The sequence below is a fragment of the Hyperolius riggenbachi genome, chromosome 10 (assembly GCF_040937935.1).
Source record: "Hyperolius riggenbachi isolate aHypRig1 chromosome 10, aHypRig1.pri, whole genome shotgun sequence".
NCBI lineage: Eukaryota > Metazoa > Chordata > Amphibia > Anura > Hyperoliidae > Hyperolius > Hyperolius riggenbachi.
In genome coordinates this window covers 263,955,938-263,974,264 of record NC_090655.1, presented here as the reverse complement: position 1 = coordinate 263,974,264, position 18,327 = coordinate 263,955,938, and the positions used below count along the sequence as shown (strand labels likewise).

Genomic DNA, 18,327 nt, shown 5'->3' with positions numbered 1-18,327 from the left:
CCAGATAACTATAGATTAGGGTGTTGGGGGCCCTGGGACGCCTCTTACTCTAATAGTAATCAGTGTGTGATGAATGGGGGGGGCACTTTGGTGTCTCAGCCTTGGGTGCTGGAGGACCTTGTCCCGGCTCTGGGTGCTGCAGCAGGACAATGACCCAAAACACACCAGCAAATACACCTCTGAATGGCTGAAGAAAAACAAAATGAAGACTTTGCAGTGGCCTAGTCAAAGTCCTGAATTGAATCCTATTTAGCTGTTGTGGCATGACCTTAAAAAGGCGGTTCATGCTAGAAAACCCTCAAATAAAGCTGAATTACAATTCTGCAAAGATGAGTGGGCCAAAATTCCTCCAGAGTGCTGTAAAAGACTTGTTGCAAGTTATCACAACCGCTTGATTGCAGTTATTGCTGCTAAGGGTGGCCCAACCAGTTATTAGGTTCAGGGAGCAAATTCTTTTTCACACAGGGCCATGTAGGTTTGGAGTTTTTTTTCTCACTAAATAATAAAAACCATCATTTAAAACTGCATTTTGTGTTCAATTATGTTATCTTTTACTAATAGTTAACGGTTTTTGATGAGCAGAAACATTTAAGTGTGACAAACATGCAAAAGAATAAGAAATCAGGAAGGGGGCAAATAGTTTTTCACATCACTGTATATAAGTAGATAAATACTAGTTCTACTTACATAACAGATGTATTGCACTGACCACGTTATGATTCCTGTGAATTTTATAAAGGGAAAGTAGAGAATCCTATTCTAGACAGTTTCCTCCTTGTTTACCTTTGAATGAAGCTAATCCTGACATTTCCTCCCTCACTCTTTTCACCTCTTGCTAATTGTGTATTGGTTACCGGCCCTCCTCCCAGAGTCTTCAGACGCTCCCACTCAGGTCTATACTAGGAAGTGCACTGTCTTATGTCATTAGAAGGAAAGGGAAATAAAGGGAAGAGGAGGAATATATTATAGATAAAAAGACCCCCCAGCATGCAACTGTTTGGCAATGGCAATTAAAGGGCCAGTGCTCCTAAGGTATGTGATAACTCCAAACCATAACAGCAGAACAAGTTTTGAATGCAGGATTAGCATCTTTATCACTTAATACACTCAGACCAGTTGCTGTTGAAATTTGATTTTTATGGTGACAATCCCGCTTTAAGGACAACACGCCACCATAATTAGTGCGTCGCCCACCTCCAGGAAATGTAATGGACTGGCAGCTTGGCTGCCTTACAATCAAAGGGCAGCTATCACCACATTACATCCAAACACCCCACTCTGCATATGGCTTGTCCTGGTTCAGTCGTAGGCTTTTATAAAATCACCTACAAACTAAAACACTCCACATAGAGATTGATTCATTAAGCTGTGCTGCTAAAACAGGGCAGCTTAGTTTGACCAACGTGAGTTAAAATCTCAGCACGATACACAGGTTAGTGCTGCGTAGAATGCACTGGTATCTTATGCCCGCTCCTATTCAAGTACCAGCCGCTCTGTTAGCCTCCCTGGCTGTATAATTATTTCCAGATTTTAGGGTCTAAAAATAGCATTTTTTTCTAGCACACTTTCAGACCCTAAAATGCGGAAATAGTCATACTGCAGAGAGATCTGCGGCAGCCCTGCACTTACTCACCTCCCTGGAATCCAGCAGATCTCCCTTCGTACTCCGGGTGGCACTGTAACCCTAGAGTGAGATCGCCAGCTGTCGTCCTGATCACAACGGGTTGCAGAGCCTCGGAGGACAGGAAGAATGGCCGCTGTCTGGATCCCCGGGAAGGTGAGTGAAAATGCCTGCTGTGCCCTATTGCTCTGCATAGACTTTGATGCGGCCACCCCAAATCTAGCTCGGGGCTACCGCTCTGAGCTGAGGTTTTCCAAACATGAGTCTGACTTGGGGCTATCACCAGGGAGGTTAATCAGTCGGGTCCTGTAGCTTTTTAGGACGTGATCCCCACACTTTGATTGGTCCAATAGGCTGCCTGTCACTTGATTACAGTAATTTGGGGAGTCATTTGGAGACAGAGGGCATGCTGATGACACAGAAGGTCAAATGCCACAGCGATTGGGTAAGGGATGGAGCTGCAAGTTTTCTGCTAACTTAAACCATAGCGCACAGATGCCTGACATAGGGTCAATGTATAAATTGTAGGGAGGCCATATAAAAGTATGTTAGGTAGGCGCTGAAACTATTATTATTGTGTTCAAGGGGAGGGGCGAGTTGAGTTATGAATATGTATTAAAGAGACACTGAAGCGAAAAAAAAATGATGATATTATGATTTGTATGTGTAGTACAGCTAAGAAATAAAACATTAAGATCAGATACATCAGTCTAATTGTTTCCAGTACAGGAAGAGTTAAGAAACTCCAGTTGTTATCTCTATGCAAACAAGCCATTAAGCTCTACGACTTTCAAAGTCGTGGAGAGGGCTGTTATCTGTCTTTTATTATCTCAACTGTTATTGAACTATTTACTTTTTCTCTGCCAGAGGAGAGGTCATTAGTTCACAGACTGCTCTGAAAGAATCATTTTGAATGCAGAGTGTTGTGTAATCTGCACATATTTTAGAATGATGCAATGTTAGAAAAAACACTATATACCTGAAAATAAAAATATGAGAATATTTTTTTCGCTTCAGTGTCTCTTTAAGTAGCTGGTATATGAGAGCACTGTTCACAATCCTTCCCCTTGCCCCGATGAGTCAGATGAGGAAATGCATTGGGCGTGGCTTCAGGGTACGAAGTAAACAGCTACACATGACAGAGGAGACATCCTCTTCTTGTTCTCCTCAATTTTAAGGAATTTTGTAAGTAGTACTGCCTTTTTTGCAATAAAGCTTTTATACAGTTTATGAATATATATTATTTTATTGATGCACTCAAAATAAGGCACAGGCCCATGTAAGAAATATTACTCATTAGACCATAAATGCATCACAACAAACACCAAAAATGCAATGATATAAATGGATAACAAAGCAAATAACCAACGTCATGACATTGTTTAACATCAGAATATGCGTGTGTTGAGTGAAATCCATCCTGGAGCCTAAAGCTGGCCATACACTAGGCCGATTCCCCGCCGATCGACAGCAGATTCGATCACTGGGATCAAATCTGCTGTCACATCGTTCACGCTACACGCTAAATTTCGATCTATTTCGTCCCGAAATAGATTGATCCCGTCGATCGCTCCATGCGGGAAATTACCGTCGATCGCCCGCGGGTAGGGAGCGCGTCGCTAGCGCCGTTCGAGTGCCCGACGACAGACGCAATACAGCTGCAATACATTACCTGCTCCGCCGGCACGACTCCCCAGGTCTCCGCTGTCTTCTCCGCTCTGGTCTGGTCTCCGCGTCCGGCATGCTTCACTTCTTCCTGTCCCAGCAGGAAGTTTAAACAGTAGAGGGCGCTCTACTGTTTCAACTTCCCCCAGACAGGGAGAAGTGAAGCATGCCGGACCCGGAGACCAGAGCAGAGAAGAAGACAGCGGAGACCTGGGGAGTCGTGCTGGCGGAGCAGGTAATGTATGCGGGGGGGGGGGGAGGGAGCGGAGGCAGCACCACCACCACTACCACCACAGATTGTGAACCGTTTCATGCTTAAATCGATTCACGATCTGTTTGCAGTAAAGACAGCCATACGATCCATCTCTGATCAGATTCGATCAGAGAGGGATCTATCTGTTGGTCGAATCTGATGGCAAATCGACCAGTGTATGGCTACCTTAATTCACTCATACCATTCACCGAAAATCATATGACAAATAAAATAATCAATTAACATATAATGCTAGAAGTCAATCCCCTCCCCTCTCATCTGTCATAACTAGTCCCCCACTTTTATGCAGTTTTACACTATGTTGAGTGTTTTAGTTCGTAGGTGATTTTATAAAAGCCTAAAGGTGCGTACACGCGCACTACGGCCGCCAACGACGGGTCCGTCAGACCCTCCCGCTGGGCGGACTTTCAGGCGACAGTAGCGCGTGTACGTACTGTCCGTGAACTGATAAGGCTGTTTCTGCTCAAAAACAGCCTTATCAGTCCGCCGACAGTGCGTACACATGCGCTACTGTCGCCTGAAAGTCCCCCCAGCGGGAGGGTCTGACGGACCCGTCGTTGGCGGCCGTAGTGCGTGTGTACGCACCTTAAGGCTGTGCCAGGACAGGCCATATGCAGAGTGGGGTGTTTGGCTGTAATGTTGTGATAGCTGTCCTTTGATTGTAATGCTAGATACACTCCATACAATTTTCTGTTAGATTTACCTGCCAGATAGAGAATTTCCAAAAAACGAAGATGGCGGCTGGCACATCCAAAAATAGAAAAGCTCTTTTATTCAGCTATCATTAAAAACAGTGGCAATTCAGCTGTATTGCCACTGTTTTTAATGACATCTGAATAAAAGAGCTTTTCTATTTTTGGATGTGCCAGCCTCCATCTTCGTTTTTTGTATCCAGTTGGGATCCCTAGGTGCGAGGATCTACTGAGGCTTGGGCACCCTTATCCCTGTTGCATGAGTGCCACTCTTTTTACCATTGTGCAAGATAGAGAATTTCCAACATGTCTATCTAACCATTTTTCTGCCTAGCAATTAGGCATTGTTCTACTAGGCAGGAGATAACCAGAAGACAATGCACCAGAGATAATCACCAGTCTCTACCAGTACTTTACAGAAAATAATGAGAATTTCCAACATGTCTATCTAACCATCTATCTGCCTAGCAATTAGGCATTGTTCTACTCAGCAGGAGATAACCAGAAGACAATGCACCAGAGATAATGACCAGTCTCTACCAGTACTTTACAGAAAATAATTATTTTTTGTTAGATTTTTCTGTTAGATTTACTGTAATTAGATTATTTTCTGTAGAGACTGGTCATTATCTCTGGTGCATTGTCTTCTGGGTATCTCCTGCTGAGTAGAACACTGCCTAATTGCTAGACAGATAGATGGTTAGATACATAATTTCCAACGTGTTGGGAATTATCTATCTGGCAGGTAAATATAACAGAAAATCTAACATAAAATTGTATGGTGTGTTGCCAATATAACAGAAAATCTAACAGAAAAATCTAACAGAAAATTGTATGGTGTGTACTAGGCATTAGGTGGCTAAGCTGCCAGGTGACTGCATTTTGGAGGTGGAAGACGCATTCATTTTGGTGGGGTGTTATACTTAAAACCACACAGTGCTTTTTGACCCGAGCCCCTAGTGGTGGTGCTAATAAGCAGTCTGCATTATTGTATGTTTATTCTGAGGCTACGCTTGGAATGAGGGGACTCTGATACAGAAAAACCAGCATTGAGGTGTTGCAACGGAACGACATTTGGACTGAAGAAGGACTGGCTGCCCAAACAGGCTACACTAATGGTTGATGGTTGTTTATTTAGGTAGTGCACTTTTGAATTGCAATTTTTTCATTCTGTAGTGTTTGATGTGGCACTTGTTAAGTGCAGCAGGCCTACCTGATTTCTGTAGTATTAGAGGTAGTTAGCGGTGGGTGCGCATCTGTATACAAATTGAATAACCACTTAAATTGTGGGTCTCTGTAACCAGGACCCCAAAACATCAAATCACTTTAAATAGCACTTCACAAGTGTTTACTATTGGGCACTCGCGCATGTGCACTATGGAGCCACCTGTCTTCGGGAGCACTCAAGATTCCAAAGACTTACCAAGCGGTGGAAAAGTGACTGCTAACAGGGGAGACAGCACTGGAATGAAGGGACCGTAGGAGGAACAGGAAGGCTCTATAGGGCCCAGACCATTCCCTCTCCTTAGGTGAGTTTTGTTTTATTTTAATTTGGCTTCAGGATTACTTTAATGATGACACAGATTTATCTTCTTTTCTAAACCCTTATCCCCCTTGCCGTTCCAATTATTGCAGCAAGGGGGCAGCGCAGCACTTTTTTTTTTTTTTTTAATCATGCAGCTAGCCTAGCGCCAGCTACATGATAGCCGCTGAGCAGCCTCCCCCCACCCACTCCGATCGCCTCTGGCGATCTGCACAAGCAGGAAATCCCGTTCAGAACGGGATTTCCTGCATGGCTTCTCCCGTCACCATGGCGACGATCGCAATGACGTCATTGACGTCAGAGGGAGTCCTGATCCACCCCTCAGCGCTGCTTGGCACTAATTGGCCAGGCTGCACAAGGGGTCTCGGGGGGGGGGGCGGCGTAGCGGGGGAATCGGCGGCGAGCGGCGGCGATCGAATTATGCACGTGCTAGCTGCGTGCAATACAAAAAATTGTGAATATCGGCCCAGCGGGGCCTGAGCAATCCTCCTGCGCGGGTTACCCCGAGCTCAGCTCGGGATAGCCAGGAAGGAGGTTAAAGTACAGTGTAAATCAGGGCTGTGGAGTCGGAGTTGGAGTCGGAGCACCCGGATTTGGAGTTGGAGTCATTGATTTCATAAGCTGAGGAGTCGGAATCGGGAGTCAGAGTCGGATGATTTTTGTACAAAATCCACAGCCCTGTTAAGTATTAGACTAAGGAGTCGGAGTCGAGGAGTCGGAGTCAGAACCATTTTGGGTACCCGGAGTCAGAGTTGGAGTCGGAGTCGTGGTTTCATAAACTGAGGAGTCGGAGTTTGAGTCGGAAGATTTCTGTACCGACTCCCCAGCCCTGGTAGATGATCTGAAAAATAAAAGATTCACTGACCTGTGGCTTCTTCCATCTCCTAGAAGTCTGTTAGGTCCCAGGGCACAGTTCTGCTCTGCGCCAGACCTCAGTTCTCCCCTCTATAAGATTGTGACCTGTGGCTGGGTTGGGATCTTCTGTGCATGTGCGGATATGCCACACGCACACATGATCGTACTCCCATTGCCAGGAGCAATCTGTGCTTGTGCAGTTTACAGGGAATTAAACCGCACAAACACATGGCACTCTCAGTGACAGGAGCACAATCATGCGCGGCTCACCAGCGCATGCGCAGAAGAATCCGAACCAGCCTCGGGTCACCATGTTACAGAGGGGAGAGCGGAGGCCAGCCCTAGAGCGGAACTGCACTGTGGGACCTTACAGACTTCTAGCGGCAGGAGGAAGCCCCAAGTGAGTGAAACTTGTATTTTGCAGATCACCTCCTGTATCCTTTATGGCCTAGTGGCCACCGGGTGTCATTACATAAAATCAGTTCTGCTTCTTCTCTTAGGAGTTTTTACTCCCTAGTTCCACCCCTAGAAGCGACTGACATTTCATACTTCAGCAAAGCTTAATTTTATGAGGGTCCCCAAGGTGTGTCATAGAACAAATGCTGGAAGCATCCCCTCTAGGGTTGAAATAGGGAGCCTTCATGCTGCTACATTGAATTCAATGTAGTATATATTATTTTCTGTGAATGCTTCTCAATGCACTAGATCTGTGATCTGCAAACTTGGCTTTCCAGCTGTTAAGAAACTACAAGTCACACAATGCATTTGCCTTTATAAATCATGACTGTGGCTGTCAGACTCCCGCAATGCATTGTGGGACTTGTAGTAACAATGCACTAGATCACTTTCACCCCCAATGAAGCCTCTGTAGGAGGTAGAGATGGCCCGAACCTCCGATTTTCGGTTCGCGAACCCCATTCACGGACTTCCTCAGAAGGTTCGGTTCGCACTAACTTTCGCAAACTGCATTACACTTCAATGGGGAGGCAAACTTGGAAAAGTAGAAACACTTATGCTGGCCAGAAAAGTGATGGAAAAGATGTTTCAAGGGGTCTAACACCTGGACCCCCAGGTGGCGGCGTGGGATACATGCCAAAAGTCCCGGGAAAAAAATCTGGATTTGACGCAAAGCAGCGTTTTAAGAGCAGAAATCACATTGCATGCTAAATTGCAGGCCTAAAGTGCTTTCAAACATCTTGCATGTGTATACATCAATCAGGGAGTGTAATTAGAGTTCTGCTTCACACTGACACACCAAACTCACTGTGTAACGCACCACAAACAGCTGTTTGCGTAGTGACGGCCGGGCTGGACTGGTGCGCACCATGGCAATAGCGGTTTTCAAGCCCATATGGTCGCCGGGCTGTGGTAGCTCAATGATAGAGCAACAGTGACTGTCCAGCTGATCAAATTTGGTCTGACTACAATGTAGCAACGACCTTATTATCTTTGGTGTGCCGACCCCCCGAGACACTCGTATAGCCGGCGGTCATTGCTTCATTGTTATACGCAAGCCCCTTCACCGCGGCAAGGTAATGATCACGATGGGGAATGGGCACATGTACATGCCTTTTGTTTTGTTGTTGCAGCCACCCGCAGTGCAGCCAGAAAAATTGGGCAGGCATGTACACGCACCAGAAAAATTAGTATAGCGGCCACTGCTAGCAGCAGCCTTAAAAATTCAGGAATCCGCCTAGAGTCCTGGACCCTGTTGGTGGTGGCAGAGAAGGCAAGCGGCCTGCAGGCAGAGATGCTGTGTGTGGGGACTGACTTAGTCTTGGGGCAGGCAGTAGCCATCCGGAATCCATGCCTCATTCATTTTGATAAAGGTCAGGTACTGAACACTGTCGTGACTTAGGCGACTTCTCTTCTCAGTAACTATGCCTCCAGCTGCACTGAAGGTCCTTTCTGACAGGACGCTTGCGGCAGGGCAAGAGAGAAGTTGGATGGTAAATTGGGACAGCTCTGGCCACAGGTCAAGCCTGCGCACCCAGTAGTCCAAGAGTTCATCACTGCTCACAGTGTCTACATCCACACTTAAGGCCAGGTAGTCGGCTACCTGCCGGTCGAGGTGTTGGTGAAGGGTGGATCCAGAAGGGCTAAGGCGAGGCTTTGGACTAAAGAATGTCCGCATGTCCGACATCACCCTGAGATCGCTGGAGCGTCCTGTCCTTTCCTGCGTGGACATGAGAGGAGGATTACTGGCAGTGGTACCTTTATTGCGTTGTGCTGTCACATCACCCTTAAACGCATTGTAAAGCATAATTGCCAGCTTGTTCTGCATGTGCTGCATCCTTTCCGCCTTCAGGTGAGTTGGTAACAGGTCCGCCACTTTGTGCCTGTACCGAGGGTCTAGTAGTGTGGCCACCCAGTACAGGTCATTCCCCCTGAATTTTTTTATACGGGGGTCCCTCAACAGGCTGGACAGCATGAATGATGCCATCTGCAGAAAGTCGGCTCCAGATGTACTACTCATCTCCTCTTGCTCTTCCTGAGTGACGTTACGTAAGTCCTCTTCCTCCCCCCAGCCACGAACAATACCACGGGAACGTGGAGCAGCCCCCTGTGACGGCTGCTGCGGTTGTTCTTCTGCCGCCACCTCTTCCTCCTCCACAGAAACAGTTTCCTCATCATCTGACTCCTCTTCTTCCCCACACGACTCCTCTTCTTCCTCCTCCTTGCCCCTCTGTGCTGCCGCAAGTGTTGAGGAAACATCTGGTTCCGATGAAAATTGCTCCCACGACTCTTCCTGTCGTAACTGTTGTTCTTCACACTCCTCCACAGCTTGATCCACCACTCTATGCACGGCACGCTCCAGGAAGTAAACGTAGGGGATCAAGTCGCTGATGGTGCCTTCAGTGCCACTCACCAGGTTGGTCACCTCCTCAAACGGCCGCATGATCCTGCATGCATTTCGCATCAGTGTCCAGTTCGGTGGCCAGAACATCCCCATCTTCCCAGATTGTGTCCTTCTACTGTAATTGTACAGGTACTGGGTGACGGCTTTCTCCTGTTCTAGCAGGCAAGAGAACATGAGCAGGGTCAAATTCCAGCGAGTCGGGCTATCGCATATCAAGCGTCTCACCGGCAAGTTGTTTCTCCGCCGAAAAAGTGTGCCATGGCCGTGTAAGACCTGAAATGCCCACACAACTTCCTGGCCTGCTTCAGGACGTCCTCTAAGCCTGGGTACTTTGACACAAATCTTTTTCTGACCAGATTCAGCACATGTGCCATGCAGGGTACATGTGTCAGCTTTCCCAAATTCAAAACGGAAAGGAGATTGCTGCCATTGTCACACACCATGTTGCCGATCTCCAGCTGGTGCGGGGTCAGCCATTGCTCCACCTCTTTGTTAAGAGCAGCCAGGAGAGATGGTCAAGTGTGACTCTCCGCTTTGAGGCAAGACATGTCTAAAATGGCGTGACACCATCGTACCTGGCACGCAGCGTAGGCTCTGGGGAGATGGGGCTGTGTAGCTGGAGAGGAGGAGATGGCAGCAGCATTAGAGTTGAACTGCCACTCAGGCAAGGAGGAGGATGACAGCGAAGAGGATGTAGCAGAAGGAGAGGAGGTGGCAGTAAGCCTGCCTGCAAGCCGTGGAGGTGTCACAAGTTGGTCCGCTGCGCAGCCACGTATTCCCTGCTTGCCATCGTTCACCAGGTTGACCCAATGGGCTGTGTAGGTAATGTAGCGGCCCTGCCCGTGCTTGGCAGACCTGGTCAGGTGGACCCTTGACCCAACGCTTTTCGCCAGAGATGACACCACTTGCCTCTCAACTTCACGGTACAGTTTGGGTATGGCCTTTTTAGAAAAATAATTGCGGCCTGGTATTCCACTGCAGTGTCCCAATGGCCACAAATTTACGGAAAGCCTCTGACTCCACCAGCTTGTATGGTAATAGCTGGCGAGCTAATAGTTCCGCCACGCCAGCTGTCAGGCGCCGGGCAAGAGGGTGACTGACAGAAATTGGCTTCTTCCACTCAAATACTTCCTTCACGGACACCTGGCTGCTGTGGGCAGAGGAGCAGGAACCACTCAAGGGCAGAGGCGGAGTGGAGGAGGGTGGCTGTGAAGGTGCAAGGGAGAAAGTGGCTGAAGATGCTGCACCTGAAGGAGGAAGAGGAGGCAGAGGGTGGCTTGTCTTTTGTGTGCTGCTTTTCCTCAGGTGTTCTTGCCATCGCTGTTTGCCTTTTCTCCAGGTGCCTTTGTAGGGCACTTGTCCCTACGTGAGAGTTGGCCTTTCCACAGCTCAATTTTTGGAGGCAACATAACATACATGGTATACGTATAATCGTTATCATAATCATCCTGCCCAGCTTCGCTTTCATCAGACACCTCCAAAACTGCACCAACACCAGGTACTTCATCATCCCCCTCCTCACACGTTACGTCCATACTATTGTCACCTAACTCAGACGTATGTGGTGGTGTAACTTGCTTAGCGCCTTCATCTTGTTGTGGCAGTATTGGCTGTGAATCAGTGATTTCCACAGCAAATAAGTCCTGTGAAGTGTCAAATGCAGTGGATGTGGTGCTTGTAGTAGCGCTGGTGGCTGCGGGAGATGAGGTGTTCGGTGTTAAATAGTCAACCACGTCCTGACAATCTTGGGAAGTGATGGGACGTGCCTTCTTCTGAGCACTGTACTTTGGGCCAGGGCCGCACTAAATCACATCAACACGACTTTGCGCACACCTGCCAGGCGGCCTTCCTCTGGGTCTGGCTCTACCTCTTCCTCTACCTGTTTTGTCCGTTTTGTCCATATTGGGGGGGGGGGGGGGGATGAAGTGAAAGGTACGCACTGATTTGACTAATACAATGTGCAGTCACACAGGTGCAGCAGTTAACAGGTATGCACAGAGTGGTATATCACACTACGTGCACTTACGTAGGTAGGTGGGTTCACTGAACACAACAGTTAGGTAAATGTATATGCTGTGATGAGGTGGTTTCACTGAACACAACAGTCAGGTATATGTTGTGATGGTGGTTTCACTGAACACAACAGTCAGGTATTTGCTGTGATGAGGTGGTTTCACTGAACACAACAGTCAGGTATATGTTGTGATGGTGGTTTCACTGAACACAACAGTCAGGTATTTGCTGTGATGAGGTGGTTTCACTGAACACAACAGTCAGGTATATGTTGTGATGGTGGTTTCACTGAACACAACAGTCAGGTATATGCTGTGATGAGGGGCTTTCACTGAACACAACAATTAGGTATATGCTGTGTACTAGTATTGGCTGTGAATCAGTGATTTCCACACCAAATAACTCCTGCGAAGTGTCAAATGCAGTGGATGTGGTGCTTGTAGTAGCGCTGGTGGCTGCGGGAGATGAGGTGTTCTGTGTTAAATAGTCAACTACGTCCTGACAATCTTGGGAAGTGATGGGACGTGCCTTCTTCTGAGCACTGTACTTTGGGCCAGGGCCGCACGAAATCACATCAACACGACCTCACGCACACCTGCCAGGTGGCCTTTCTCTGGGTCTGTCTCTACCTCTTCCTCTACCTGTTCTGTCCGTTTTGTCCATATCGGGGGGGGGGGGGGGGATGTAAGATATGCACTGATTTGACTAATACAATGTGCAGTCACACAGGTGCAGCAGTTAACAGGTATGCACAGAGTGGTATATCACACTGCATGCACTTACGTAGGTATGTGGGTTCACTGAACACAACAGTGAGGTATATTCTGTGATGATGTGGTTTCACTGAACACAACAGTTAGGTAAATGTATATGGTGTGATGAGGTGGTTTCACTGAACACAACAGTCAGGTATATGCTGTGATGAGGTGGTTTCACTGAACACAACAGCTAAGTATATGCTGTGATGAGGTGGTTTCACTGAACACAACAGTCAGGTATATGCTGTGATGGTGGTTTCACTGAACACAACAGTCAGGTATATGCTGTGATGAGGTGGTTTCACTGAACACAACAGTTAGGTCTATGCTGTGATAAGGTGGTTTCACTAAACACAACAGTCAGGTATATGCTGTGATGAGGTGGGTTCACTGAACACAACAGTCAGATATATGCTGTGATAAGGTGCTTTCATTGAACACAACAGTCAGGTATATCCTGTGATGAGGTGGTTTCACTGAACACAACAGTCAGGTATATGCTGTGATGAGGTGGTTTCACTGAACACAACAGCTAAGTATATGCTGTGAGGAGGTGGTTTCACTGAACACAACAGCTAGGTATATGCTGTGATGAGGTGGTTTCACTGAACACAACAGCTAGGTATATGCTGTGATGAGGTGGTTTCACTGAACACAACAGCTAGGTATATGCTGTGATGAGGGGATTTCACTAAACACAACAGTCAGGGATATGCTGTGATGAGGTGTTTTCACTGAACACAACAGTTAGGTCTATGCTGTGATGAGGTGGGTTCACTGAACACAACAGTCAGGTATATGCTGTGATGAGGTGGGTTCACTGAACACAACAGTCAGGTATATGCTGTGATGAGGGGATTTCACTAAACACAACAGTCAGGGATATGCTGTGATGAGGGGATTTCACTAAACACAACAGTCAGGGATATGCTGTGATGAGGTGTTTTCACTGAACACAACAGTTAGGTCTATGCTGTGATGAGGTGGGTTCACTGAACACAACAGTCAGGTATATGCTGTGATGAGGTGGGTTCACTGAACACAACAGTCAGGTATATGCTGTGATAAGGTGGTTTCATTGAACACAACAGTCAGGTATATGCTGTGATGAGGTGGGTTCACTGAACACAACAGTTAGGTAAAGGTATATGCTGCCTGTGATGAGGTGCTTTCACTGAACACAACAGCTAGGTAGGTATATATATATATATATATATATATATATATATATATATATATATATATATATATATATATATATATATATATATATATATATTTCAAAAGCTGTCTATACAACACAAGTGTCAGTAATGGGTATTACACAATGTGCAGCTGGCACAGGTGTGTGATTCTGATTGGCCTGGGCTGGCACTGGCACACAGTATGAATTACAAAAGCTGTCTATACAACACAAGTGCAGTAATAATGGGTATTACACAATGTGCAGCTGACACAGGTGTCTGATTGTGATTGGCCTGGGCTGGCACTGGCACACAGTATGAATTACAAAAGCTGTCTATATAACACAAGTGTCAGTCAGTGACACACACAGAAAAAAAAATAATCACAAGAACAGGATTAGCTCTGAAAAGAGCTGTTGCTGGGTGCTATTATAGCAATAAGATTCAGCCAGGAGCAAGCTAACAAGCCGAGAGCCTAACTAATCTTTCCCTAGGAGATATAGTCTGAAGCAGCTCGCCCTACTCTCATTATTGCAGGCACACGAGTGAGTGTAATGGCCGGCAGAGCCTACCTAATATAAGGGGGGAGTGGCTCCAGGACTGAGTGTAGCCTGATTGGCTACAATGTGCCTGCTGACTGTGATGTAGAGGGTCAAAGTTGACCCTAATGGAGCATTATGGGGCGTATCGAACTTCCGGGAAAGTTCCACCCAAAGTTCGCCTGGGACCGTTCGCCGGTGAACCGTTCGGGCCATCTCTAGTAGGAGGCGAAACATGTAGGGAACCTTGTTTTTTATAACATGTAAATAGTAATTGTTGAAGTGAGAGAGGGGAGAGCCAGGGATAGATATGGCATATATCCTGCTTTACATTTTGAGCTAATCTCCTCCCCAGTTCTCCTTATCTGTAGCCATTGGCAATCCTTTAATAGCCAATCTTTCTGTTTAATTTGAAATAAAATAATAAAGGTTAAATCTTAAACCTTCCTAACATTTCCCTAATTAGACAATCCTTGTTGTGTATGTTAACTATTTCAGCCAGGATCTCTGTTCAACATGGCCTGACCTATATTCTTCATGGAATATTGTGTTAGTGGCTTGTATGATTAGCTGCTGCAGCAGGACTTGTAATTCCAATTGGAATAGCAGCCGTGTTGTTTGGCCTCGCTCTCCCTGACCTCCCCACACTGTAATCTTGGAGAAAGTAATTACTATGAAATGTAACTTGCAGGTCAACTAAAGAGGATATCACCACGAGTGGTGGTCCCGCCCCCTTGTCATAGCCTCTGAAGAAGCACTTGTGTGTGAAACTGCCGTCAGGCTCCCAGCAACCAGCACCCACCATTATCCACCCCCCCCCCCCCCCCCCCCCCACCGGTACATGTTTAGTCTCTTCTTATGGACTGCGAAATGATGATGTAACACACAGCCTACTTGTCTGCACATTGCCAAATAAAGGAAGTTGTACAGCAGTGCCGACCATCCTCTTTCCTTTCATCCCTAATGATAATTGCTCCTCCCCTCAGAATTATCCAACAGGAAGTGATGATGTTTCTCTATTTGCAGGGCAGAGTCCCGGCATCGGGAACCTCTCAGAGACTCGTCTCTCTGTATCCACAGACTGTGCAACAGATGGTGATGTCACTGGACAAGACTCTTCTGCAGATATCCTGGTTACCCCAAATATTCTCCCAGACTCCCCTCACCTGTCTAACCCTGAGGGACCTTATACCCAGCACAGCTCTCCCCCTGCTGGAGGATCTCATTCCTGTTCCACGTGTGGAAAATGTTTTGTTTACAAATCAAATCTTATCAAACATGAGGGATCTCACACTGATGAGAAGCCCTATTCATGTGTAGAGTGTGGGAAATGTTTTGGTCGTAAATCAAATCTTGTCAGACATGAGAGATCTCACACTGGTGAAAAACCATATTCTTGTGCTGAGTGTGGGAAATGTTTTGGGACTAAAGCACATCTTATCACTCATGAGAGATCTCACACTGGTGAGAAACCCTTTTCATGTGCTGAGTGTGGGAAATGCTTTGCACGGAAATCAGAGCTTATCTTACATAAAATATCTCACACTGGTGAGAAGCCCTTTTCATGTGCTGATTGTGGAAAATGTTTTGGGCGTAAATCAAACCTTGTCAGCCATGAGAGATCTCACACTGGTGAGAAGCCCTATTCATGTGCTGAGTGTGGGAAATGCTTTGGGCGTAAATCCTATCTTGTTGCTCATGAGAGATCTCACACTGGTGAGAAGCCCTATTCATGTGATGTGTGTAGGAAATGTTTTCGGACTACAACAAACCTTGTCAGTCATGAGAGATGTCACACTGGTGAAAAGCCGTATTCATCTAATGAGTGTGGGAAATGTTTTCAGAATAGAACAGACTTTGTCAATCATGAGAGATCTCACACTGAGGAGGAACCGTATATATGTGCTGAGTGTGGGAAATGTTTTAGGTGTAAATCAAGTCTTGTAACACATAAGAGATTTCACACTAATGAGACGTCCTATTCATGTGTTGTGTGTGGGAAATGTTTTCGAACTAGAACAAACCTTGTCAGTCATGCAAGATCTCACACTGGGGAGAAGCCCTATTCATGTGATGAATGTGGGAAATGTTTTCGGCATAAAACAACCCTTGTCAATCATAAGAGATGTCACACTAGTGAGAAGCCCTATTCCTGTGCTGAGTGTGGGAAATGTTTTGGGCAGAAATCAAATCTTACCACTCATGAGAGATCTCACACTGGTGAGAAGCTCTATACATGTGCTGAGTGTGGGAAATGTTGTGCGAGCAAATCACATCTCGTAAGTCATGAGAGATCTCACACTGGTGAGAAGCCTTTTTCATGTGCTGAGTGTGGGAAATGTTTTGGGCATAAATCACATCTTGTCAGTCATAAGAGATCTCACAGTGGCGAGCAGCCCTATTCATGTAATGAGTGTGGGAAATGTTTTCAGAATAGAACTGATTGTGTCCATCATGAGAGATCTCACACTGGGGAGAAGCCGTATTCATGTACGGTGTGTGGGAAATGTTTTGGGCGTAAAACAAATCTTGTCACGCATGAGAGAATTCACACGGGTGAGAAGCCCTATTCATGTTCTGAGTGTGGGAAATGTTTTAGGAGTAGATCACTGCTTGTCAGTCATGCGAGATCTCATACAGGTGAAAAGCCCTATTCATGTTCTGAGTGTGGGAGATGTTTTGGGCATAAATCATATCTTGTTAGTCATAAGAGATCTCACACTGGTGAGAAGCCCTATTCATGTGCCCATTGTGGGAAATGTTTTGCACAGAGAACGCAACTTGTAATACATGAAAGATCCCACACTGGTGAAAAGCCCTATTCATGTGCTGAGTGTGGAAAATGTTTTAGAATTAAATCACATCTTGTCACTCATGAGAGATCTCACACTGGGGAGAAGCCCTATTCATGCGCAGAATGTGGGAACTTTTTTGGGAGTAAACCAAGCCTTGTCATACATGAGAGAACTCACACCAGTGAGAAGCCTTATTCATGTGCTGAGTGTGGAAAATGTTTTGCTCAGAAACCATATCTTGTCGCACATGAGAAATCTCACACTGCTGAGAAGCCCTATACATGTTCTGAGTGTGGGAAATGTTTTGTTTTGAAAGCAACCCTTCTCAGACATGCGAGATCTCATACTGGGGAGAAGCCCTATTCATGTGCTGACTGTGGGAAATGTTTTGCAGATAAATCATATCTTGTCAGCCATGAGAGATCTCATACTGGTGAGAAGCCCTATTCATGTGCTGAGTGTGGGAAATGTTTTGGGAGTAAATCACATCTTGTCAGTCATAAGAGATTTCACACTGGTCAGAAGCCCTATTCATGTGAGGTATGTGGAAAACGTTTTTGGAATAGAATAGACCTAGTCAGTCATGAGAGATCTCACACTGTGTAAAGCCATATTTTCATGTGTTAAGTCTGGCAAATATTTTCAGTGTAAGCCACTGTTTATCAGACACTTGTGTTGAGTGTTTGAAATGTCTTGGCTATAAGTGTTCTGATACTTTGTTTATTTTATTTTTTTATTCACAAGTAATCACATTTACACAGAATCCCAATGACTGTGTCCGCATAGACACGCCCCATATGGTTGACCACGAATTTGGAGAATTGGGGGTCAAGGGACCAGGGATTGTGGCACTGTGTTTGTCTCTAACTAATGACTGGAATGTCCGTAGTGAGGGGGTGACCCATGGGGGATGTTTCTAGTGTCTTCACTCCAATCCATGGGAGTGAATCCAGCTCTACGGGAGAGAAAGCCCACTCAATTGCAACTTATCTCTTAGTGGATGAAGATGAGCACCATTCAAATACCCTACTCAGAATAGAAGCTTTGTGGAATACCTGGGAGAGGGGGAACCCCGTACCTCCCACTAGTTTAGGCAGGACAGGAATAGAACGTCTTTTCCTAACTGGCTTGGCGCCCAAATAAATGCATTGTTATGTGTCTGAAGTGTTTTTTTTTTGGTATAAACAGAGGTGTACAGAAGTCTTGTGTAATAACATGTAGAGAAACCGAGAGCCCAATATAGTGTAATATGTTAAGCATAAATGAAGTAAAAGTTATCGTGAGAAAATTATACTCACAAACATGGGTTACCAAGAAGGCAACCACTGTATAGGCAGGTGAGGAGATTAGACCTGTCCTGACTCAGGGATAAGAAGTCGCTCTCTGTAGATGCGAAAGGGGGTAGATCACCCTTCCACCAGGGGTGGACACGGTATAGCAGTAGGAGAGGCGCTACACCTGCTATTGCCGAAATTCTGTTTTTTCCCTCATGTTTATTGCCTGATGAAGCCGGCTGGGCCTGTGAAAC

General features: G+C 46.1%; 1 protein-coding gene across 1 annotated transcript in view; it reads left to right on the top strand.

Annotated features, from left to right (window-relative positions):
* The window catches only part of LOC137537154 (zinc finger protein 850-like), a 48,163-nt gene extending 30,206 nt beyond the window's left edge, over positions 1 to 17,957 (top strand). Inside the window, exon 8 of the mRNA XM_068259277.1 lies at positions 15,031 to 17,957. Coding sequence (XP_068115378.1) covers positions 15,031 to 17,405 — 2,375 coding nt within the window. The 3' untranslated portion in view covers positions 17,406 to 17,957. The remainder of the gene's footprint in view (positions 1 to 15,030) is intronic.
* The last annotated feature ends 370 nt before the right edge of the window (positions 17,958 to 18,327 follow it).